Genomic DNA, 26888 nt, shown 5'->3' on the forward strand with positions numbered 1-26888 from the left:
AAGCTAGCTTCAACTTTGACCTGGGGGGTCTCATCTGTTTGAAGCAATGGTGTGATGACAGATGTGTCTTTCCGTTTAGACACACACATGCGGAGCACATGCTACGGTGGATACAAGAGAGGCCAGTGTGTCAAGCCCTTGTTTGGTGCTGTTACTAAATCCGAATGCTGCTGTGCCAACACTGAGTATGCATTTGGGGAACCTTGCCAGCCATGTCCTGCACAGAATTCAGGTATGTGCTGTCATACGGATGCCTTCCTTGCACTGCTAGCCTTGTGCCACCATGTGCAGTCTTGCATTTGTGCAGGTCCTAGGGAAAGATTACATATGCTCTCCAGGTACATCATGTACCTTCCTGGGGTCTTGGCAGGAGTCTTGATCCACATTACTCACCCGATTCTAACAACCGTTTGGAATAGACAGCACGTTTGTGCCTCCCATCTGAACTGCCCCACCTTAATAATAGTCATGCTCTTTGGAATACACGTAACTTTGTTTTCTAAAGTAGTTTCATGGTGTTTGCATTTTGTAGGGACGACTTATAAAGCAGAATTTTACACAGCATAAGAGTAAATAATTTTCAGGTTACCTGAATATTTCCAACTTTTCTCCAAAAGGCCTTGTGAATTTTGTTCAAATCCATCGTGGTGATTTTAGTGTGCTACTCCTAAATGATTTTATTCAAGCCTAGGGAAAAAGTAATTTCCACTATTTGAAGCAACACGGAACAGTGGAAAGAAAACTGGTCCACGAGTCAGAATTCTGCTCCCAGGCCACAGGCAGACAAAGTACTCAACTGGGGGGTGGGGGGGCAGTGGTGGAGCGGGGTTAGTTTTTTGTTGATTTCTGTTTATTTAGGAATTTTTCTCACCTATTTGCAAAAAGGTTTGAGGTGGCTTACATTAGTAAACATAATTATAAACTAGAATGATATGGAAAAGGGATTCTTAGTTTTCTCATATCTAAAATGACTTGTTTTAGGTAATCCAGAGGAGCCTCTCCACTTGTAAATTATATTTATTTGTAAGACAAAAAGCGTGTATTGAAATTAAAACAATAGACTGTCTACATTTTAAGGTGGCTTGGCCATGGCTTCTAATGCCCTAGAGTTAGATCTAATATTGAAAACATGTAGCTCTGATTGGTTGGTTCATGTTGATAGGTTCTGTTAGTTCATTTCTGACCTAGAAATTAAAATATAATAAGTTAGAGAAAGTTAAATGGAGACTTTTAAAAAATGGGGATACCAGTGAAAGAATAAAAGCTTTATTCTGTCTGATTACTTTACCCAGTGACTAATATACAGATGATCATTTTATATATGATTATCGATCCATTAAATACTTGTTTATAATACTTCAATTATGTAATATACAAATATAATTTTATTCAACAAAGATACTTTCATATAGCTTTATAGTCCTACATTATTACTGTCAGCCTTTTGTTTGTTACTTTAACTTTTCAAAGTACTTTTGTTGCATGCTTTGAATTTAGAAGATAGATAAATATCTTGAAAACTGGTGCACGAGACTATAGGTGATTTGTTCATATAGGAAATGAGTGGAAGAGCCAACCTTAGACCCCAGGACCCTTGGTGCATATAGTTCTTAGTTCTCACCTTTTTCCTCTGGACTGAGTACATCTCCAAAGAACTTGAGCTGTGCCAGGTGTTACGATACGTAGGAAAATAAGTGGGCTTATAAAAAGATGACTAAGGAGACCAGATTTCTTTGGAAAGCTTAGAGTGACATTTGAAGCCCAGTTCCACTAGCCTCTATTTATATTTGAATGGATTTGCACAGCAGAGACCCACATGTGGAAGTGATTTCATTTAGTGTGTTTCTCTACCTCTTTGGTAAATGAAAATGCCAAATTATGAAGGATCTGAATATAGGCAACCCTCATTTCAGGAGAGAAGAGGGATTTCAAAAGGTATTGAAAATATCCAGAAGACATATCTTTAGTTAATCTACTGAGAAACCCCAGCCACACAACGTCTAAAGCCTATCTTTGTGCTCTGGAGGTCAAGTGGGCTATATATGAAGATATTTCACACTGGCTGAGCATTCCCTCTCACAGAGATCAGTCAGTTTAATACACAGAAGTGTCATTATTAGGAATTTTTTCATCTGTCCCCATACCACTGTCTTCATGGCACAACACTGAGTTAGCTCAGCAACACCTGTCGTCTTAAGTGCTTGAGCTGTTCCAGGTGTTATGCTGAGCACTTTCCACGTTCTCTCATTAAATCCATAGAACTACAGTGTGAGTTGGGTATCATTGTCTCCAATTTATAGAAGATGAAACTAACAGAGGGAAAATCCTTGCTCCCAAGACCCCCAGCAGTAAGCATGGCCATCAGCATTCAAACCCATGCTGACCTGAATTCACCACAGGGAATACTGTAGTACCAGATCTTGCCCAAATGGAAAAGAACAACAATGTACCTGCATTTAGTGCAAGCATCAGCTAATTTAGCACTAATGTTAAAAGCACTTTTTACAAAACTGGTCTGATTTTGCTTTTCCTGTTTTTATTACATAGAGTGTTTCTCCACCTTTTGGTTAGATGTCTCAATTAATTGCTAATGTGAGAGAACAAAAAGGATGTGTTTCCTTTTGCTCCCAGTTCCTGTCTTTCAAACACACAATGGCAGGCACCTTTCATTTGTTCCCTTTTCCCACCCCCCTTTAAGATGATTTAAAAATTAAGGGATTTCCCTACTTTTCTCAAATTTACATTTGCTAGAAGGCACAGGTTCTGAGGGATTCAACCTTAGTTTTTTCCCTATGTATGGCCTAGCTCATTTGCATCACTGTCATCAGGAACACGATTTTCTAGTAAGACTGTAAGGACTGTTGGCTTGAGCAGTGAGCTGCAGAAGCGCCTGTAAAGATGCTCATCTTTAGGATCCAGTTTTCCTGCCACTTCAGTGCAAATGATTTGCATTTAACCATGAAGCTCTGATGTCCATCAGATATTGTTGAAATTGTATGTAAAACATTCTATCGATTTTAACCAATATTACCCCAATAATTTTAATTTTTAAAAAATAAATAGAAATCTGATCCATCACAATCTTGGGAACATAGTCCATAAACTTCTATTTCTTCAATAAGATCTCACAGTTTTAGCATCATGCAATACTTCTCCTAGGGACTTACATAGAATGAGTCTAGCACCCTGAAAAATATTCACTTTAAAAATATACTTTAATGCAAACACAGATACCCTGTTGTTCTTGTGAGTGGAGGCTAAAGACTTTGCAGAGAGAAATGAGAAAATGTTAAGAACTGGGTACTGAGAAAACAGCTCACACCGAGAAACGAAATTATTCCCAAGATGGTGGGAGAAAGTTTTATTAACAGTTAAGAAACCACACTTTAACAGGCACATTTCACTGTAAGTGTAAACTGTTCCCTGGTGAACAAAATCAAGTTATAGGAAAAACACCTTTTCCGAAAGTGCTCTGCACGGGGAATTGCTGTAACTTGCCTATTGCCTTAAAACTTGTTTTCCTCAGTGATGCGGAGCCTTTAAATGGGAGCTCCGTGTAATGGTGACTCCCCCGGGAAATGCCTCCTTTTCCGTTGCCACTTATTTCAGTTCCACTCACTTTGGAGGAAATGATGTGTGCAAAACCAAAAGCAGGATCAACCTGTTCTGCAAACAAAGGGATCATTTACTGTCTGTTAATTTATTGCAGCGGAATATCAGGCACTCTGCAGCAGTGGGCCAGGAATGACCTCAGCAGGCAGCGGTAAGGACTGGTTTCAAAATTTACTACCTTGGGCATGTGCAGAGGTGGGATCAGGCCTTCCTGTGGGTTTCCAGTTGGCCCCTTTACACCAGTCTGGTCTGACTCCCTTGTTGGCCATCACTGCATGATGTACCTGGGTCACTGAGAAGCCCCCAGTGGCAGAGCAATCAGGGCACAGCGGGTCCTGGGACTGCTGGGTGTGGGTGTGGGGCTTGGAAATGACGATTGGGTGCCCTCCCTGGAGGGCGCAGTTAGAGGACGGTGGATGAGATACAAAGACTGTTTGCTCATTTACAAGAAGGGGCAGCCTGGCCTTACTTTGTATCTTCCATTATCAAATACAATTGAGGGTTATGGGCTCAATTGAATTGTTATTTCATAATTGTCCAGTGCTTGGTCATTATAAGATGGCAATTGGGAGCCATCTTATATTTTTCATCTTTCGTAGCAGGCAATGACAGCAGTTAACTCAATTGGATAAGAATGAACTATTTAAGTGTAGGAGTAAGAACTAGAGAAATATCAGTGCTATAAAAGGAATTACAATTAAAAGGGAAAATTGGAATAAGTATAAGATGGGTGATAAGAAAGCCGAAAGGATTATTTTATTAATATAAAATGAAACTATTTGATTCAGGGGAGTTTTGCAAAAAGTGGACTGGCTGAATTTTTTGTCAGTTCACTCAACTTGATTGATTTTATCACACTGAGTGGATGAAGGTGGGAGAGGATATTTGGAGGACACAAGAGGAGAATTTAGGTAATTTATAATGAATAAGGAGCTAGTGTGGAGTAACTAAGTTGTGTTAGGGACCTGCAGAAGTCAAAAAGGTCAGCTCTGATGTATAGAAGAATCAGGCACCAAGATTTGAGACTGCCGTTCACTGATTGTCATTCTGTATCGCCTTTGACTGTTAGAGCTCTCCTCAGTCTGGGAGGGCACAGCAAGGGGAACCTAGCATCCTCTGGGCAGAGCCGCAGAGGTCTCCCAGCACAGGTGTGTCTGAGTGGGCTTTGGACGGGAGCACAGGTCTCCCTCAAGCATTCTGGACACAAAGTGAAGAGGGTGTTTTATGTTCATGGAAGAGTGAAAAGCTTAAAGTCAATAAACAGGGTTCGTATTTTAATTTGAGCTTGAGAATATTATTAGAAGAGTTTGAGCCATGATAATGACACAGTCACCTTGTTTTGAGGTTAAGTCTGGTGGCAGTGTGGAAGGTGGATGGGAGACGGACAGCAGGTGGCAGAGAGACCAGTTGTAGGGACTTGGGCTCTACTTTTGATTCACTTTTCCATCTCGGTGTTTGGGTCAGAAGCCAGGAGGTCTCCTTCAGTTTGATTAAGGATTGGAAATCTTGTAAGTCTAGGTCAGAAGCCAGTTCCTCTCATAGACTAAGGGAAGGAAGATTTGACTCAGGATATCTTGTACTGAGAAAAAGGGATCAAAGTTTTTTATCAAACTGTCACTGTTTTGTTTTTTTGTTTTCTTTTCACAAGATCCTAAGGTCATTACATTTATTGTAATGTTATCTTTTGACAGTTCATTTGGTTTTAGAATGTAACTGATTTTGGACTCTTTTGTGGTGTAGATATAAACGAATGTGCGTTAGATCCTGACATTTGTCCAAATGGAATTTGTGAAAACCTCCGTGGGACCTACAAATGTATATGCAATTCAGGATACGAAGTGGATTCATCTGGGAAAAACTGTGTTGGTGAGAAGTTTCCCCTGTTTTCTAAAATGTTCCGTGAACATTGCTTTCCTCCTTTTGATGCTTTGGCGGAAACTACTCATGAAGGACTTCAGGGACTGGGCACGTGTATGCTCTACACTTTGGGTGACAGCATGGTCCATCCATGTCTTGGTGGACAAAAATTTATGTAGCTGAATCTTGATAATTTATGAATAATCATGTAGCAGATTCAGTCCTTAAAAGAGGAGCTCCTTAGATACATAAAATGAAAACACTGAACCATTCTGGGATGGCTACGAAGGCATCCCTAATTTTTATCATGAAGCAGCTCTTTTCCCAACCACATTTTAGGATTAATGAGAGAAAAGCCAGCTTATTTTCAGTAATAACTGCTCTCTGTTAACTTTAACAAATATCATTTTTATGCTCTAACAATCCTAATGAAGGTACCAGCCAGTAACTAAATAAATCCTTTGGTTGAGAAGAAAATGGTCAACAGAGACACCATTGTTTTCTTCTTCAGCTTCTCCAATTGCCTAGACTAGTATCTTCTGAAATGTAGTGTCCATTCTGTGGTATAGTGACATACTGCCTCCGGTTTCCTGAAGTTCGGCTTCAAAAACCAGAATATTTAGACTTGTGAAAATATGCCAAAGCATACCGAAACCAAAATGTAAGATGGTGAACCTTTTTTATTTGTAAGCAAAACACATTTTACCTCAAAGCAAACATACTTTCATGAAGTGGGATGAAAATTAGTAGTCTTTAAGATAAACAGGAGACCTAAAATATATTTTTTACTTTATAAAAGCCATTTGGGGCTTAGAGGTGGGTGTTTACTTTCTTCTGCCTTTAGGGTTATGTATGTATGTATGTATTTATGTATTTTTATCCCCACCTGAGGATATTTTTTTTTACTAGTTTTTAGAGAGAGAGAGAGATTAATGGTTGCCTCCCATGTGCATCCCGATGGAGGAGGATGGGACCTACAACCTTGTGGTGTATGGGATGACACTTCAACCAACTAAGCCAACCAGGTTTATTAGTGGTATTTTTGGAGTAGGGTTTGAAATGTACTGTTCTAAGGTGGTCAGTCAGTTGGAAATGTAATAATTTATAGATGCTACAGATTGAAATAAACAAATGTCCTGTTCATTCTTTTAACACACAATCTAGCAAGTATCAACTACCTATTGGGTAATGGACTCAACTATCTCCTATCTAGCCATTAGGGAATCACCATATGTTCTGATCCTAGGAAAAAAAAGTTTCTCCCATATGTTCTTGGGTGTCAGCTGTTTTATTTGTCATGTTTCTCCCTTTACCATTTGGAGTCCTCTGGTGTTGGAGAGCTTGATGAAATACTGGGACCCCTCCCAAGAAACTTGTTGCCTTTGAGTAGACAAATAGTGCTTTAATTTATAAGAGGAATGGGATCAAATTATATCATATAGAACTTTACTCCCTTGAACAAGGAACAATGGTCATGCCAATTAAGTTTTTTTATTTATTACTAGAGGCCCAGTGCATGAAATTCATGCACTCGAGGGGGATCCCTCAGCCCAGCCTGCACCCTCTCGCAGTCTGGGAGCCCTTAGATGATGTCCGATTGCCGGCTTAGGCCTGCTCCCCACCTAAGCTGTCAGTCAGACATTCTTAGCGTTGCCATGGAGGCAGGGAGAAGCTCCCACCACCGCCACTGTGCTCACCAGCCGTGAGCCCAGCTTATGGCTGAGCAGCACTCTCCTGTGGGAGTTCACTGACCACCAGGGGGCAGCTCCGGCATTGAGCATCTGCCCCCTGGTGGTCAGTGCACATCATAGCGACTGGTCGTTCCTCAGTTTGGTCAATTTGCATATTAGTCTTTTATTATATAGGATGCTATATAGGACTATTTTAATATTGACCATCTCTGAAATATTCATAACTTGTCCCGTGGCCTTTTGTTATTACAAACATTCTTTCCAAAGCTCATTCAGCCTAACTGTTATTTCTGATTCCTAGTGCCAAGGTACTTTGGTTCTCTACAGCACTTTTAATCTGTTACAAAGACCTTCATTCAAATGTAACTTTTTTATAGTTGGCCATTTCTTCTTTTTTTCATAGCTCCTCCTCCTATAAAATTCTGTGTTTATATTGACACTCTGATATCAGTATTAAAACAATGTGGGTACTTTAACACAGCGATACATGATGAAGGTCTGGACTCTATTTATAGCTCTATCTAAATTAAGAAAAGGGAATGGAGGAGAGAGAGAGAAAGAGAGAGAGAGACTCTAAAACAACCCTTAATCACTTTGCCCCCTCCCACTCTCTCTGCATCTCTGAGTTATTTTTGTAAGTCTCCTGTTCTCACACCTTCTATTATGCTTTTCTTCTTTCCTATACTTTCATTGTTTTTTATGAGTAATTTTTACTTTATCTTCTATTTATCTACTTACAGAATGGAACATAGCTAGTGTACTTACTGCCCTTCTCATACAATGTACAGTTGTCCAGTTTTGCAGGTGGAAGCAGAATGCTGTACCTAATAGATCCCTCTGTTGTTAGGGCTTCTTATGATTGTCATTGTGGCCAAGGTACAGATATGTTATTTTGGAAAAAGCAGAAATCTTACTTATTTTCACCTGCTTGCCTTCTTAATATGTGGCATCTGCACATGTGGGAAAAAAACTAACAGTAGAACAAAGCATCTGCTCCCATTTAAATCAGCTTTCATCTGGGTTTCAGGCTAAATCAGTATCTAGAAAACATGGAGGATGGAAGCAGGTCAGGGGGGCTACACACCAAACCCTCCTCTTTGAACTACAGGCTTCTTTCTCCCTCCCTCTCTTTTATTGCTGGCCCAAACTTGGCCCTTCCTTCTCTGTGGTCTACATTGACTTTGGAGAAATGAATTCTTTGTCTCGCACACCCTTAATTGTAGGGCCCCTTTGTAGGCTACACATAGTACTTTTAAACTAGACTCCACTTAAAACAAGTTTTACTATTTCATTTTTCTATGAGAGCCTCTCTTCATTGGCAGACATGAAAAATCATTATTTATTTGGGCAGGCCAGAAAGACACAGGGATGTTTAGCTCCATCCAGAAAACACCCCATGGGAAGCTAAAGGGAGAGTTTGAGAGGCTGTAGGGATTCTTTGTTCAGTGCTTTAGTATACACTGAGTGGCCAGATTATTATGATCTCTGAATGCAAAATAATCTGGCCACTCAGTATATATCCTATATTATAATAGGCTAATATGCAAATTGTCCCCTCAATCAGGAGTTCGACCAGCATGCAGGCCGGCCAACCCCCCATGTCCCCTTCCCCTGGCCAGGCTGGCTGGACCCCACCCATGCACGAATTCATGCACCAGGCCTCTAATATGTGTATATAATATACACATATTAGAGGCCCGGTGCATGAGACACACACACTGAGTCGTCAGATTATTATGCATTCAGAGATCATAATAATCTGGCCACTCAGTGTATACTTCAAAGTTGGCACTGTTAATATCAAGTCAGAAGTATCTTCAGATTTCAGATTATGTTCAGAAGTATGAAGTTAGGACTCAAAGGTCCACTCCAGCCATTTCCCACACAGGACTCCAGGGCCTGGCTAGTTTTTAATGTTTATCATCAATTCCTCAGTTTAAGTTTTCAGACATCATCAAAGTTTAAGAATTGTAATATGACCCTTTTGGAAAGTATTAGCATTCCGTATATTATTTTGACAGAATTCTCAGTATGCTACTTACTCAGCTGATAACATGACTTCACACTTGATTTTCCCATATTAAAAACTTTAAAAATATGTTGCTGAATTAAGTGTATTTAATACTGTGAACCCATGCAGCTTTCCAGTGCTGAATTTCTATATTCTTTATGTCAGGGTTACTAGCTTGTCAAATGATGATCTAAGCAGAACCTCTCCATGTCTAAAAAATTCCTTGTGAATATATAGCTTTTTCTGTGGGCTGTGTGATGTTATAGCCCAAAGGGATACTTTAAAAAGCCTTGTAATTTCTACACTGCCTAGTCTAAGTCATACATATCAAAAGTTAGATTTTGCATCAGATAGGCCAACTATTCAGCTGAAAGCAAGAAGTTTTCCGCAGCTCTCTAAATCTCCAGTCTAATTCCCCGTGACAATGATAAACTCTGCAGATTGCCTCATACTTGATAAACATAACCAGAGACCTTTCAAATTATTCTAAAGAAGAAACACCCATCCTGGAACTAACACATATAAAAAATGGACCATACCTTCTAAATCTTTATTTAATTTCTTAAATAAATAGATGAGTCCTTTGAATTCTGGTACAATGAGACAATTATATAAAGATTAGTAACTTCCAGTAAATCCAGATTTTCTTCCTTCTCAAGAAAGTAGTGAATTGAACAGTGTGTGGTGACTTTAGACTTTGTACATACCAAGTACAGATAGTCAGGTCAAGCCCCTATTTTCCTAAAGTTGGGTGGTTTAGGCAAAGACCAAATGGGACGGGCGTTTTGCCTCTTTGTTTGAATTAATCATATCATTGTGACTTTGTAAACCCAACTAAAAGAGCAAAGAAGTTGCATGCAAGGGATGGGCTCTTTTAAAAGTTCATTTTCATTGGTTTTCTAGATATTAATGAATGTGTATTGAACAGTCTACTTTGTGACAATGGACAATGTAGGAACACTCCTGGAAGTTTTGTCTGTACCTGCCCCAAGGGATTTATATACAAACCTGATCTAAAAACCTGTGAAGGTAAACTACATTTTTTTTTTTGTTCTTATACTACATACTTTGATTTCTTTGGTATTGCCACTAGAAAGACATGAAAATAAATTAGAGTCACTTCTATTTTAGATAATTATGCCCCTTCAGTTGAGAATCTGTGGTCCTAAATGGCACTTGTATGCACTTTGCAAGCTATTGGTGGTACTTACCTGCAATTGGCATATTATTTGTCCTTTATTCTTAGTTTAAGTACCTTTTAAAAGCATTCATTTTGCATTTGCCTGCTATTGGCATTTTATTAGCTATAATTTAATAGATGCAGAAGATATTACATATATGTTGTTTGAGTTCATTATTCAGAAATCACACTTACAGATTTCCTGAATAAAAATATTCATCCACATATCAGATTCTGTACCATAGAGACTTGCTTAATTATTATTTTTGGCATTCCATCTAGTCTAGAAAAAATTTATTTAGGTCAGCTTTACTATCTAATGAAGAATTTATGATAGCCATTGAGGCCAAAGTTTCCAGATTCATTCATGCTGAAGACTAGTGTTTAAACTGAAAAACAGATACAGAGACAGAGACAGAGAAACATCAATCAGACCATCAAGCCTCAGAGGGAAGGTAGGGGAGGGTGGGGGTAAGGGGAAGAGATCAACCAAAGAACTTGTATGTATGCATATAGGCCTAACCAATGGACACAGACAACAGGGGGTGAGGGCATCCCCTGAGTGGGGGGATGGAGGGTAATGTGGGATAAGGACACATATGTAATAACTTAATCAATAAAGAAATTAAAAAAGACTAGTGTTTAGCAGTGATATAGAGCTGTTTTTGTTTCAGATATCGATGAATGTGAATCCAGTCCTTGCATTAATGGAGTTTGCAAAAACAGCCAAGGCTCATTTATCTGTGAATGTTCTCCTGAAAGTACTTTGGATCCAACAAAAACCATCTGCATAGGTATTTATCTTCCTGAGAATGATTTCCTGGTGTTTACCAATGCTGCTGTATTGAAATACCTATTAAATATTATCCCTCCATCCCCCCCACCCCACACACACAGAAACCATCAAGGGCACTTGCTGGCAGACTGTCATCGATGGACGGTGTGAGATCAACATCAATGGAGCCACCTTGAAGTCCGAGTGCTGTTCCTCCCTTGGTGCTGCCTGGGGGAGCCCCTGTACCATATGCCAAGTCGGTAAGTGAAATGGGCACTGTGGTTCCTGTGCCCATCTCACTGGTCACTTTGCTTAGAAAGGGGAAGCCTAGTACTTTGTGCATTTGGGCTCACATGAGGATTTTAGAAGGCTTAATTCTGATGACTTCAATAAAACATATTACTGAATAGGAAACTAAGAGAAGTATCAAGACAATAATTTCAGGTAATTTGGCAATTTATTGTTTTCTATCACCACATCGTAATACAGTTAGCTGGTGTTGCTTTCCTGGACCAGCAATTCCAATTGGCTCTCTGGAGAATCTTGGGACTATGGTTTCAGAGCCTTTTATAGGTGCACATTTTCTTCCAAAAAAAAAAATTGAGTAACATAAAGAAATCAGTATTCATGACTAAATTTCTAAGTCTGTTGCAAAGCTGAGGTCTGGGAGACTTGCTGATGATTTTGTTGATTCAACGTTTGGGTATATAAATGCCTGAATTTACATAGTGTGAATGCTGCAGGGCATGATATATTCAAGTTCTAGACTTTGGTTTCCAATTCATGTTACAGTAATCCCATGGTTTGATTCTTATTTTAGGGCTAATAGCAAGAGAGAAATCTAGTCAGTTTCCTTCTTGGTCTTCAATGTAACATGATCTTTAGGGCACCTTGGGGACTTTTGGATATCTCACAGGAACTGAGCTTTATTTAAGGATACATTTCATTATTATTCTTTTTCTCTTATGCAATTTCAGAAACACTTCGTTATCTCAGACTTATTCATAGAAACAAAATGTAATTCATGTTCCCTGTCCTCTTTCGTGTTTCTTATACTAGGTCATAACTACAAAGTCTGGATATTGTTATCTCAAATTTGTTTTTGTTTTTGTTTGTTTGTGGGTTTTTTACAGATCCCATATGTGGTAAAGGCTATTCAAGAATAAAAGGAACACAATGTGAAGGTATTTATGATTATTTATAAACCACAAATTTCTGTGTGCTTGAAGAATGCTTGTGTTAACTTGGACTGGATAAAAATGTCATGTAACTTCACAATGAGAAATATGCTGCAGATAAATAAAATAATGAGACTGCAGAGCATAACAGATATTAATTTCACAAGCATATATATGCTCTTGCCAGTTTCAAACTACTATGGCCAGAGTACAGGGTGGCTGAGAATGTAGGCTGACCATGGTTTGAATTGACTGCCCTTTCAAAATGCTGTATATCAAGAAGATAAAACAGGAGGTTTTTAATGGGGCTGTAAAATTTGCTTTTTTCTTGGTTTGTCCTATTTTTTGTTGTTTGTTTGTTTCATCACAGATGATTTAGAACAGTGGTTCTCAACCTTTCTAATGCCGCGACCCTTTAATACAGTTCCTCATGTTGTGGTGACCCCCAACCATAAAATTATTTTTGTTGCTACTTCATAACTGTAATTTTGCTACTGTTAATGAATCATAATGTAAATATCTGTGTTTTCCGATGGTCTTAGGCTCTACAGCAGCGGTTCTCAACCTCTGGATCACGACCAAAAGGTTGAGAACTGCTAGCAGGGTCACCTAAGACCATCAGAAAACACAGATACTTACATTACGAGTCATAACAGTAGCAAAATTACAGTTATGAAGTAGCAATGAAAATAATATTATGGTTGGGGGTCACCACAACATGAGGAACTGTATTAAAGGGTGGTGGCATTAGAAAGATTGAGAACCACTGATTTAGAAAGACACACTTAGCTGCATTATTTTTGAAAATATACATGGATTAATCTCTAGTTTGCCGTGATTCTTTCTTCTGGAGTCCCAGATAGACATAGGTCAGGGTGACTAACACAACCTGACATGACACAGCATCTGAACAATTTTAAAAACAGCAATTAGTCCCATATGCGGATGAAATGCAATTTCTTCCCTGCTAAAATAAAGAGGAACACTATCACCCCCACCTAAAGTCTTGCTTTCTAAATAATGACTGAATTCTTTGGCCTTTCTTTGGTCCAGACCCACTGTTAATAACTTATCTGACCTCAGCAGCACATTTTTGTATACAAATGGCCAGAACAAAACAAAAAAATACCCAAAAAGGTAAATTTTCCCTTCCCATTTATCTCTCTTATAAGGAAAGATCAGGAACATTTTTTTCAGCATCCCTAGTTTGAGAAATATTTCTTCTAAATAGAGACACTATATGTGAATTTCTTAACCAATGCTCTATGTTTTTGACATTGGCAAGTAAGTGCCTTTCTTTGGATTAATTTGATGGTGAATATTTTTCCAAATTAAATGCAGAGAACATATTGCTTTGCAATAAGCAAACTGGTACAGAAGGGCACATTTGAGAGAGAGTCAGTGAATGATAAAAGGATGAATATGACCATCTTTTGACTCTCCCCAACTCAAACTGGGACCACCAAGGTTTTGACAGAACAGTGAGGCCATTGCTGAGGTAGAACCAGTAATACACTCCTGGGGACTTCTCAGCACTTCTCAAAAGGGAATCTTTTTACCAGCCCTACATATTCCTCAGTAGGATTTTTTTTTTCCATGCCCATGTTTAAGCTCTTTATTCTTTGCCAGTTTGAAAGACCAGGTTTCTGTTTCTCTACTTACTTCCAAATATCTGGTCTCATAAAGCTGATTATCTGGTTTCTGGGAGCCTTCCCTGAGATAGTCACAGTACCCAGAGCTGTCTCCAAGACCTCACACCAGCCCCCTGTCTCTTCAACTCAGAAATTACTCCTGAGACCAGTGGAGAAACTCATATCTTTAGCAGCAGGTGAGCTCTGTTTGTTGCTATTCAGACACCCCAGAAATTCTACCTAAACTATTTGGAAGCAAACTAATTTGTGATCTTATCAGGTTCAAATGGCCTTTTCTGTTAAGAGAATAATTATGACTTCATGAATGGGATAAAGTAGAATGATGTTACAGATATATTAACTTCATGCTTTTTTTCTTCATAGATATCAATGAATGTGAGGTGTTCCCAGGAGTATGCAAAAATGGCGAATGTGTGAACTCCAAGGGATCATTTAAGTGCCAGTGTCCCAATGGGATGAGTTTGGATTCCACTGGGAGGATCTGCCTGGGTAAACACAGAACTTATTACCTTTCTAGTGATCATTTCTTAAAGATTATTGACACTTCAGTTAATAAGATAGAGCTGAATATTTGGTTCCAAGTACAGATACACGCATCCTAAATTCAGCATTTCCGTTAGGATCCATGGTGGTTTTCTGGAAAAAGAGCCTTCCCTCCTGAAGCTCTTTGTTTATTCTTTATCAAAAGAGTAGAGAACGTGTTAGTGAAGTGAATTGTATGTAACTGTTTATTCAATCATTATCACCATAGTTATTATTCCAGAGCTCTTAAATCCACCCCCATATGCCATGGGCTCTAAGATATGAGGTGAATGGTGGGGAGAGTACTTTCAGTTAAAAAACTATAACTCATACCATACCTGCTAGGCATGTCCTCCTATTGGCCAGGAGGACAGGTGCTTGCAGGAAACTTTTGTGGGTATCAGGAAAGAGAGGGAATATCATGCCTTATGTTTTAATTACACTTTATAATTTTAAGATGCACAATCTCATTTGTTTCATTGTCTTAGACAAGCAGACTTCTTAGTCACAGAATAGGACCAAATTCTAGGTCTTCTGACCTCTGGTCTGCTATTCTTTCTATTCTTCCTCATAATCCCATGAATTTGGGGTTGGAGCTAGATGTACCCCATGTGTATCCAGAAGAATGTGTACATGAACACATGTTGAAGTGAAAGGAATACTTGAGAAGATGAGTTAATAGCTTTTCTTTGCTGCTTTTCCTCATTTTTAAGTTTACCAGTCCATCTCTCCAAAATGAAGTGGATCATAGGAAAAGGGGCTGGGGTCAGCTCAGATGTTCTCCAAAGATAAAGTGTAGTTTGATTTTAGCCTGAGAAGAGATGGCAAGACCTCATGGCTGATATGCATTGGTAACCAGCATGTCTGTGAAAATATCTCCCCCAAGCACATTGCAGGATTTCTTAGAATACTGCTCCTTTCATAGAATTATTGGGGGGGAAAAAACAAAAACACAGAGTAGCTCTCCTCATGCTCCCTCTGCTCTCTGGCAGATATCCGCATGGAAACCTGCTTCCTGAGATACGATGACGAGGAGTGCACTCTGCCCATTGCTGGCCGCCACCGCATGGACGCCTGCTGCTGCTCTGTGGGGGCAGCCTGGGGTACGGAGGAATGTGAGGAGTGTCCCGTGAAAAACACGCCTGAGTATGAAGAGCTCTGCCCCAGAGGACCTGGATTTGCCACAAAAGAAATTACAAATGGAAAACCTTTCTTCAAAGGTACAATGGTTTCAGTGGTTGGTTGCCCTTTCTTTTAGACCAACAGGATACATTTGCACGAGCCCAGAGTTCTACCAATGAGATTATGAGTACCATCAATGTGGTCATCCCTCCATCATCTCAGCATACATTCTTTGCTTCCTGAATGATCTGTAACCAAACATTCACTCTGTAATGGGGTGTTTTTTTTTCTATATCTCAGGATTTCCTGAGGTTGCTTGCCTCACCCATCTAGCCATTTTTAAGTGTTAAAGTAGATTTTAATGCTACCCTAGGCTAAACATGAATGAAAGGAAATGGGAAAATTGTATGCCATCTGCTAAAGCCACATGAGAAGACCTTTTATCTGCTGATTTGAGTGTCCATGTCTCTGCATTCCACCTGAGTACAGATAATGGAGGTTGAATGGCATGAGAAACCCAGCAGCAGATCCTCTTTGTCCAAATGTAGTGAAACTCATTCCTGTGGCAGACACACTCCAGGGACAGGATATTTCAAATATTAGTTCAGTTAATTATGCTATAATCTAAAATCCATGCAAAAAACAAGAAGTCGAAGATTTAATCTAATTCCAATTTGATTTAAGTTTTTGCACACAATGAAACAAAGCTTGTTTACTTTAGCATATGGAAAAATCATAATTGGTTATTCAGAATTCTGACTATTCAGAGAGGCTCAGCTTATGTTCCCAGTATAGAGTTTTGTGTTGGTTGCCCATTGTGTCTGGTCCTAGTTATTATACTTCATAATTGAATGAGATGGGAAATGCGTATATAAATATCTTTATAGAAAAATGTGTAGACTTTTTTTTTCCTTCTTAGCATTTTGTCCAAGAAGCTCTGGGGTTTAAAATTGTTGTGTCTAGAAAGACGGTTTCTAGATGGCCCTCTTAAATGTCTCTTAAGTAAATTTAAAGGAACTCGAGTGATTTGCTTCCAAAGGCTGTGGGAATCCATTGCCACAGAAGGACTTGATGTTCTTGAGATTTAATCTGCCTGTTCTGTCTCTCATGACACTACACAAAAATTAACTTGTATTTCTTGAGCTTTAGGTCTTACTCTGAAAAGGCTCCTAAAAGGGTAAACTCAGATTACACGTTACAAAAATCATCTCCTAGTATACAAAAAAAACAAACCTCTTTTACTTATACTAATGAAACTCTATGGCTATATAATATTGATAAAATATTTTTAAATAGTATACATTATTTCCAAATAATTTAAATTAGAAATGACATCTTCTTTGAAATTCTTGTATTTTGGGCATATCCAAAAACACATAAAAAAGCATAAATGAATATCTTATTTCTCTACACCAGCAATGTTCAACCAGTGTGCCTCAAGGATTCTTAAAATATGCAATATCTAACTACTTAGTCAGGGGCACTAACCTCTTTTCCCTGAGATTGTAAAATTAAAAAATGACAACAGCCAACACAATAATAGCCATCTGGTGTGAATGAATCAAAATTATACCTTTTTTTTTTTTTTTTTGGTCAGATCAGCCAAGAATGTAATATTTTTTTTGGTTTACCATAGAATTTTAGTATAATTACTTTATATGTGCCAGGATATGAAAAAGGATGAAAATCTTTGCTCTACACACTCAATTGGTTGTTTGTGGGGCAATATATGCTAATAATCTTCTATATGCTTTAAGTATAAACACTGGTGGTTTGGACCATTCATTCAGCAGATAGTTAAATGTTCAGTGTGTATCAGGCTGGATTCTGAAAGTCCAAATAAACACACTCCTTACTTCTCTGATAATGCTTTCTAAAAAAGAAGTTTAAAAGACTAGAAATGTGTACACAGTCATATTTCTCATGGATCATCACACAGTCTTTAAAATGAATATTGCCAAGACCTTATATCAAGACCCTCCAACCTCCTGGGTTTAACACAGTGGGATTGAGACCTATTGGTTACTCACAACTTTTCACACATTTTATTTTTCTTGAAGATATCAATGAATGCAAGATGATTCCCAGCCTCTGCACCCACGGCAAGTGCAGAAACACCATCGGCAGTTTTAAGTGTAGGTGCGACAGTGGCTTTGCTCTTGACTCTGAAGAACGGAACTGCACAGGTCAGTGAGGGGGCTCACCTTGGAGGGACAACCTTTAGACTCTTCATCTTTATTCCACAAGAATGAAGGCTATGCTAATACTCACTTGCTGCCACTTGCTGCTTTTGTGCAGACATTGATGAGTGCCGCATATCTCCCGACCTCTGTGGCCGTGGCCAGTGTGTGAACACCCCAGGGGACTTTGAATGCAAGTGCGACGAAGGCTATGAAAGTGGATTCATGATGATGAAGAACTGCATGGGTAAGTGTGTGCCCATTTGATCAGCACAGGAAAGAAAGGATTCCAAGCAGCTTTGAGGACTCATGGCCCATGGCCCGGCTTCTTCCTGTTCCCCCAGTGCACTGCTCTCCTGACCAGTGAGGCCGGAATCAGTCTGTGGCAGTGGGAGACTGACATGTGGGAGAGCTGAGAGAATTCATGCTGCAAGGTGGTGGGTGGTCTCAGACACCAGTTATGGGTCCCAGACAAGTGAGTGTAAACCCTAGAATAGACACCCCAGGGAAAAGAGAACAATTCAAACATAAGTTATATTCAAGATAACATTATAATGTCTCTGCCCAATATTCCTAGAAAAGGAGATTATTTAAGCTGGTTGCATTAAATCAGGGCCCCAAGAAACAAGTCTGAGATGGAGATTATTTTGAGGGAGTGCTCTCAGGAGGAGCATGAAGAAGTGAGGGAGGCAGGTGAGGGAAGGAGAAGAGAGGCTGACTTCAGCCTTACCAGGCTTCCACAGGAGACTTGGGAGTGTGAATGGCATCAGAGAATTGTCCTACATTGAAACAAGGAGGCCAAGATTTTCTGTTTCCACATTAGTTCAATCAACTGTTGGCCATGGGAGCAAGGGAGGGAAATACAATATCTCACCTCTCAGATATTTCTGAGTGAAATGAACAGCAGTTCTTCAAGAAGGAATCTGTGAGCCATTAGCGGCCAGGACACCCAGAAATGGGGTGATGAGTACATTGGCCTGGGCATGGGGACCTGGGCAGGACACCACCAACATCTTCAACACGGGTCGTTTCCATTTTGCAGATATTGACGAGTGTCTGCGAGATCCCCTCCTGTGCCGAGGAGGCGCTTGCCTGAACACCGAGGGAAGTTACCGCTGTGAATGTCCTCCTGGTCATCAGCTGTCCCCCAACATCTCAGCATGTATTGGTAAGGAGGAAGAATTCAGACCACTTACTTGTGGTCAGTCATTAGACCCACGTCTCTGCCAGAGTCCGAAGCTGATGGCTGGGTGTTTGCTATTCCTATTTTCTGCACAGACGTCAACGAGTGTGAACTGAGTGCAAACCTCTGTCCCAATGGCCGGTGTGTGAACCTCATAGGGAAATATCAGTGTGCCTGCAACCCTGGTTATCATTCAACTCCCGACAGGCTGTTTTGCGTGGGTAAGTTCTATACAGTACTTTGTTTTATATTTTATTTTATTAGTCTCTTTCTAAAGCACTCAAGCCATGTTCTCAGAGTTCTGCTCCCATCACTAGTTACCTTTACTTAATCTTTCTTGTTTCCCTGTAAGTAAAAGTCTTTTCCTTGTGGCTTACAATCTTCAGATATCATCAACTCCTTGTGTGTTTAAAGAGCAGCTAAGTGAGAGCTATGGAATGTTTTAGTTCTAACAAGTATAGTTTGACCCATGCTGCTTTAATGGTGAATGGTAGCACATGCTCTGTTTACACATATGCATAACCAGGCAAATCAGCACGTGATTACTAACCCCCTGAAATAATGAAGCATGGTGAGTGCTGTGAAAAAGACAAAAAAAACATAGGGTGTAATCTCTGCCCTTAGGTGGTTTAGATCAGCTGAGAGGTTTCAAAGAATAATTATTCGAAAGAAGACTATGATAGCTTACCCAGAAGGAGGCCAGGTCTGACACTCCTTAAAGAGGGAGTTTTGTGGGACAAGCCTTTTGCTTTGTGGCTGGCCCTCTGTAGGGTTAGTCGTGCTGGAAAGAGTGGCTCAGAAAACCCTGTGGCTTTATTATGCCCAAGTCAAAGTGAAACTTTGTGGAAACTGCCAGTTTTTGCCTGGTTTGGGATGTACATCATGTGGAACCGCCAAGTCTCACATGGTTTCTACCCAAAGTCATAAATCAGCCCAAAAATTCTCCTGAAATATGGCCCAGGACAACTCAGAACTCTAACTCAAGTTCTTGAAAGGTTTAGAACTTCAGCCAGTCAAACCGAATGTCAAGTTTATAACTGAATCTGTGACCCAGAGAATTTCACCCATGTGGTCATTGTCATATATGTTTTCACAGCCCCTAGCATTTGTTCTACGTTGCATGTGGCATACTGTGTATTGTGTAATTAATTGTTCATCTAATTCTCCAGCTGCAGTTCAGCATTATGAGGGTAGGTCTTGTGTCTGTCACATTCACCATTAGATTCACATCTCTAGCATACAGTAGGTGTGTAGTTCATATGTTTTGAGGGAATCAAGCAATGTGGTGACTTCCAGTTGCCCTAGGATGTTCTTTTTTTGTTTGTTTGTTTTCCTTGACCCATGCCTAGAAATTATAAACACATGCCATGATCATAAACACAGAAAAAGGTAATATTATTTTTATTTCTTTTAGACATTGACGAATGCAGCATAATGAATGGTGGTTGTGAGACCTTCTGTACAAACTCTGAAGGTAGCTATGAATGTAGCTGTCAGCCGGGATTTGCACTGATGCCCGACCAGAGGTCATGTACTGGTAAGTAGGTTTTAGCCTCCTGGGAAATAACAGGTCCCTTTATAGAGTAGTTTGGTGCCTGGGCTGTGGAGTTAATAGTCCTGAGTCCAGATCTTTGTTTTGTTACATATTTTAGCTGTGTGTCCTTGATAACGATCCTTAGCATAAGATTTCTCATCTATAAAACGGGGGTCAGATTGCCTATGTGGAAGAGTATGTACAGCACTCAGTGTAGTATCTGGCACATGCTCAACAAGTGAGGTCTAAAATAGTGTCTCCATTGATCAGAATTTTGAAGAATCTGATCTCTTGACTTACTTCAGTGCTCTTCAGGGTGTGTTGCCTGGACCAGCAGCATCAGCCTCACCTGAGCATGTGTTAGAAATAAAAAATCTTGGGTCCCACCCCAGACCTACTGAATTGGAAACTCCTGGGGGTGGAGCACAGTAATCTGTTTTCATAAGCTGTCCAAGTGATTTGAATGTGAGAAATGCTGGTCTAATTTACACTTCTTGATGTATCATCCTGGGCTAGAAGGGCCATGTAGGCATCTAGAGGTGAAAAATGAGGTGGGTAGTATAGGTATTGATTTTGGCTTGGGTTAAGAAGAGAACTTAGACCCTAACAAATTTGGCTCAGTGGATAGAGCATCAGCCTGCAGACTGAAGGGTCCCAGGTTCGATCCCGGTCAAGGGCATGTACCTTGGTTGCGGGCACATCCCCAGTAGGGGGTGTGCAGGAGGCAGCTGATTGATGTTTCTCTTTCATCGATGTTTCTAACTATCCCTCTCCCTTCCTCTCTGTAAAAAATCAATAAAATATGTTTTTTTAAAAAGAAGAGAACTTAGGTGTAGAGACCAAAAATATCTTATCTGGTGTAGAAAAATCTCCCTGAAAAGCCCTAAATATATATTTTGCTATAAAAATTAAATGTTGGAAATATTTTTACTAAAATTACATCTGAGTAGATATGCTTATTAACTAGTTTTCACTTTAAAAATGTTAATGAAACAGAAGATGATAGACTTTAGGCATTTAAATTTCATAAAAAATAGGATTCATAATCATTTTTGAATGATAAATTCACATCAGAGATAAAATTGCTAATTAAATGATGGACTTTTAGGTGGATGTGGACCTTGACCTTAAACAGTATGTTGGAATCTTGAAAATGGTTTTCTCCTGACAGCATGTTCTATGGAAAGCTTCATTTGGATTTGAGAACTAATTCTCTAATGCAAGTAGGCTGAATCCATTCAACTTGGGTCACTGAATTAATAGAACCAATATCAACAACAGATCATTGTTGGTTTTATTCTCTGCAGATATTGATGAGTGTGAAGATAACCCCAATATCTGTGATGGTGGTCAGTGTACCAACATACCTGGAGAGTACAGGTGCTTGTGTTATGATGGATTCATGGCATCTGAAGACATGAAGACTTGTGTAGGTAAGCAAAGAAAACAGAATTTTCCATTTTCTCTGATTATTCACAAGTACTGTTAAATTACATAAAGATTAGTTTGGGTGGCTGATAGATCCTGTATGAAAAGTAAGGACATTTAGGGGTATAATGCCAATATTCCAAAACTAGCATTTCAAAAAGCAACTTCCTTGTGACTGTGATATGATGCTCAGATATGTTATGTGGACTGAGCTACGGTTGGTCAACTCCAGATAGAGTTGATTTTGTCTATGCATTATTTCTGTCCATTTAGCCCTCCTGCTATAATTAGAGTTTAGGCTTTTAAAATGTTTGAAAGCAAGCAAAATTTATTTCTGACAAAAGGCAATAACTCTAGAATTGATTGCATTTGTTTTAGAGTTTCTATTGCTATGTATTAAAATTTGTTAAACTTTTCTGCAATATCTAATCTGCCTTTAATTCTGTTCAGTATGTTTTTTTATTTCAGACATCATTTTCATCTCTAAAATTTTATTTAAGTATTTTTCATACTTCTGTGTCTCTATTTGATATGTTCAATCATTCCTCTAGCTTTTGAACATGTGGGATACAGTTATAATAACCATTTTAATGTCCTGGTCTACTAATTCTGTCATCTGTGTCAGTTCTGAGTCATTTCAGTAACTTGACTTTTCTCTTTATTATGGGTCATATTTTCCCACTTCATGGAATGCCTGGTAATTTTTGATTGGATGCCAGACATTATAAATTTTTACTTACTAGGTGCTAAATATTTTTGGATTCCTAGAAATATTCTTGAGCTTTATTATGTAACTCGGTTATTTGGAAACAGATTGATCCTTTCAAAATCTTGCTTTTACGCTTTTAAGAGAAGTTAGTCTTGGGCTAATTTTGCTCCATTACTGTGGCAAGATCTTCTGGACACTCCACCCAAACCCCTGTGAATTCTGGGATATTCCAAACTGGTAGGTGCAGGCCTTCCATGAACGCTGATGATTGTTTCCTCTAATTCCTGTGGGAGGTACTTCCCCCAGCTTCGAGTAGTTTCCTTGCATGAATCCACTGATCACTACTCATCCGAATACTTGACTGGGCCCCTTTGCGGTATTTGGATGCTTTCTCACTGTGCAGTTTCCATCTGTCTCTTGCTCTGCCCTGTGAACTCTAGTGACCTGGGCCTTTCAAGACTTCCAGTTTCACCTCCTTGACCCAGGGACACTACCTGGTTCCATCTGTCATCCCTTCTCTATGCCAGGGACTTAAAACTCTCCCTACATAGTAATCTGGGGCTTCATAGAACTCATCTAGTTTGTTTTCTTTCTTTGAGATCATTGTCTTTTGTTGCTTCAGGTGGGAAGGTAAATTCTGTGCCAGTTACTCTATCTTGGCCAGAAGCATGAATTTAAAATCGAAAATATTTAAATTGTATCACATTTATAGCTTCAGAAAACCCTTACTGAATATTTGTGAAGTCCCAGAAATGAAAGTGAATGTCATAAAAAAGTAAATAACTTTAAATTTTGGGAAAAAGTGAAGTTTGTAGCTACCTACACTAAGACTACTAGTTCATCTGTCCTTTCTTTAAAAATATGGAGGCTAACTTGTTGGCATCATGCAAACTGAATTAAAAGTTTCATCTTGCAACATAATATGCTGTTTTGAAAAGTTTTCTAGACTGTCACATAAACAGGCTCAATACTTAGCCTAAAGTCAATCAATTTCTTTGCTTACTTGACCTCCTGCCTATGGCCCAGATAAATTGCCAGTGTGCATGGCTAGCCTGAAATGTAGAAAGCACAGGTGAATTGAGTTCCACAGATATGATGCATTTTTTGAGTGAAAGTATTCATTCTTTCTAATTATTTAGCACAGTTGCATTATCTAGGGGGAAAAGTATTCACTGATATCAAACAAATGGTTATATGCATTAATGATAGCTATGTTTTACAGATGTTAATGAATGCGACTTGAATCCAAATATCTGTCTAAGTGGAACCTGTGAAAACACGAAAGGCTCATTTATCTGCCACTGTGACATGGGATATTCAGGCAAAAAAGGAAAAACTGGCTGTACAGGTATGTTTTTTAAATCGTACAATAAAACATTAAGTGGTTAAGAGACTGCTACCATAATTATAGATTAATACAAATTTTACACCAACTAACATTTTAATTACGTTATAAAGCATTTTGTATAACATTTTTTACTAACTTATCCTGTACTTCTTTGATATTTGTCTTACTATAGATTGGATCTAAGCTGAGAGTTTTTTCTTTACCTGTGAAACAAGGCATATTGGATAAATTACCACTATAACTAACACTATAAGTATCACATTTTTATGAGATTAAAAATCACATTTTATATCAAAGTAATTAACGTGCTAATTACCAAACATTCATATCCCTTTACAGTTGTGCACCACATATAATGTTTAGGTCATCAGACCACACGTACAACAGTGGTCCCATAAGATTATAATGGAGCTGAAAAATGCCCATTACCTAGAAATGTTGTTGCTATGGTAACGTCATAGTTCAAAGTCTTTGTGGTGATGCTCGTGTGAACAAACCTACTGCACAGCCAGTCATATAACAGTACAGCACATCCAGTTACAGTAGGAGGCTGCACCATCTAGGTTTGGGTCAATGCACTCTGGTGTTCGCACAACGACAAAATTGCTTGACTATGCATTTCTCAGAACGTACCCATCATTAAATGGCACGTGATTGTATTAAAGCAAGCCTTTCTCAATAACCTCCACTGCCAACACTTTATTTAAGGTCATAACTTTTTAAAGAAGCACATCCTATAATTCAAATATTTCATCAATTCTCATCAGTCTTCTAGTTCCTTAAATTAGTGTGCTTTTGATGTATTAAGTGGCATTAGCCCAAATAAGTCTTTATTCTTGGGACTTAACAAATCTTATATAGTGCTAATTAAGCCATTTTGTAATTTTGGTTGTCTAATACTAATAGCACAATAATACCAATAAGAAAAATCTTTCTACACCCAGCCAGGGCTGCTCAGTGGTTGAGCATCGACCCAGGAACCAAGAAAATCTTTTCACAGTATTTCTAGATTATTCTATTAAATGTCAAATAAAAGAGGTAGTTCTTTGTGAGTGATTTTGTTTTGAAGTGTTTAGTTATTATTTTCAAACTTGAGACAATGATGTGTAAAGTATGTAGAATAATGAGCAACATTTTTCAGTAATTATTTATATAACAGATTATGGCATATAACATAATTTAAAACATAATAGAGACCATGGTGAGCTTGAATTAGGTAACTACAGAATTTCTTTACAAGTAACAGACTTTAATTCCAAATGCCAGTTTGGCAAGCTCCTGTGACTTAAAATGAACATTAAAATATTTTCAGATTGGCAACATGTTAAGTATACAGATCCTTTTCTAAATTATAGCAACATTTTCCAAGAAAACCCCCAAATATATTATCATTTTAAGCTGTGCAATACTACCAAGTTTCAAAGTTATAGATATACAAAATAACACCAATAACATTACTATTGGTTCAAAAATGGCAGATTCTAGCCAAATTATAAAAATAAGCATGAAGCTGGAATGCTTTCATCCTCACTATATTACTCTTCATATGAAGCATGGCTAGGGGTCCATTCTAATAGCACAGTGTTTAAAATCTCAACTCCTCATGTGGTCTCTGGGATACAAATGATGCTTAGCTCACTACATCTATGGTGTAAGCTTTATTTTTAGCTTCCAGTATAAATACAGAACTTGGGATGAGGGGGGGAGGGATCTGGCAGGAATGAAAGCAAAGGTAGGACAGTTTCATATTGCATTTTACTTAATAGAGACTAATGCCAATGTTTGGCTCAGTTGAACTCACTGAAATTCACCCCAGGGAATAGTGATGTTTAAGAAGGAAGAAGTTAATCTAAAGGGATGCTCTTCAGCTATAAGAAAAAGAGATTCCTAGAATTGTATGCTCCAAATTCCAGCTAAGAGGGGCATGTGCAGAGGCCAATTATTTTAGGCCTTTCACAATGAAGACAGTTTTCATTTTCATGTGATGTTAGTTTTATTTTAGGTAAATGAGATATAATGCCCTTGGCACAGTGCTTGACATTCAGTAGCCGGTCAATAAATAGTAGCTCCTGTTGTTATTGTAAAATGAGACGTAGACAGTGTCTAGAAGCCATTTAATTGAAGACATAACTTCTAGTCTAGCAAAATTCTATACTACTGTTTACTGACACACACTTGAAATCAGTTTCAAGAAAGAAAAATCTTCCCCTTTATATTAAAAAGGCTTGGTTTAAGTGAGTTTGCACAGATACTGAGACTGTGGTGAGAAGAGCTGTGTACATCATATGAGATAAGGTGACACCAGTTTTACTTTACGAACAGCAATCTTTCAGTAAATTATGTGAACAGAAACAGAGATTTGAAGTCCAAGAAATTACTCTATCTCTTCCCAAGAGTCAACATCCACCTACTTTCAAATTATAGCCTAAGATGAATTTTAATTTCTTAAAACACAGATAGCACTGTAGGGAGAAGACTCCAGTCTCGTGGCCCCTTTGGTATCACAGCAGTATGGCCTATGCTCTTCTCCTGGGAGGCAGAAGAACTCTGGATTTTATTCCTAGTTCTTCTACTGATTCATGAGCTTGAAGAAATCATACAAGCATTCCCCTTGGGCGAACACCCTGCAGTGAAGTAGGGAAAGAGGGAGTGCATTCAGGGGGGGTGGGGGGAGAAAAAGAGGGCCTCTGTAAATACTGTTATTAACAACCAAGGGTATCACATCTGATTGAAAATGACTTACACAAACAGGAATTGGCAGCACGTCTGGTATACTTAAAAACAAGTTTTTTAAAATCTGAGCCAAAATATTTTTTAATCCCATGTAACTAGGGCTCTTTTAGCCTGCTTTTAGTTTAAAATTAGTGTCACTCCCAACTTAGAATACTAGTAGGTTACCTTGGTGA

At 38.8% G+C, this 26888-nt stretch overlaps 1 protein-coding gene across 1 annotated transcript in view; it reads left to right on the forward strand.

Annotated features, from left to right (window-relative positions):
- The window catches only part of FBN1 (fibrillin 1), a 239295-nt gene that overhangs the window by 144943 nt on the left and 67464 nt on the right, over window positions 1-26888 (forward strand). The window contains exons 17-32 of the mRNA XM_080644028.1: window positions 80-232; window positions 3710-3763; window positions 5353-5478; window positions 10075-10200; window positions 11026-11145; window positions 11249-11386; window positions 12260-12310; window positions 14320-14445; window positions 15471-15698; window positions 17661-17786; window positions 17899-18027; window positions 18823-18948; window positions 19059-19184; window positions 20378-20500; window positions 21805-21930; window positions 23857-23982. Of these exons, the coding sequence (XP_080500154.1) occupies window positions 80-232; window positions 3710-3763; window positions 5353-5478; window positions 10075-10200; window positions 11026-11145; window positions 11249-11386; window positions 12260-12310; window positions 14320-14445; window positions 15471-15698; window positions 17661-17786; window positions 17899-18027; window positions 18823-18948; window positions 19059-19184; window positions 20378-20500; window positions 21805-21930; window positions 23857-23982 (2004 nt within the window). The remainder of the gene's footprint in view (window positions 1-79; window positions 233-3709; window positions 3764-5352; window positions 5479-10074; window positions 10201-11025; window positions 11146-11248; window positions 11387-12259; window positions 12311-14319; window positions 14446-15470; window positions 15699-17660; window positions 17787-17898; window positions 18028-18822; window positions 18949-19058; window positions 19185-20377; window positions 20501-21804; window positions 21931-23856; window positions 23983-26888) is intronic.

The sequence above is a fragment of the Plecotus auritus genome (genome assembly GCF_963455305.1).
Source record: "Plecotus auritus genome assembly, chromosome: 1".
NCBI lineage: Eukaryota > Metazoa > Chordata > Mammalia > Chiroptera > Vespertilionidae > Plecotus > Plecotus auritus.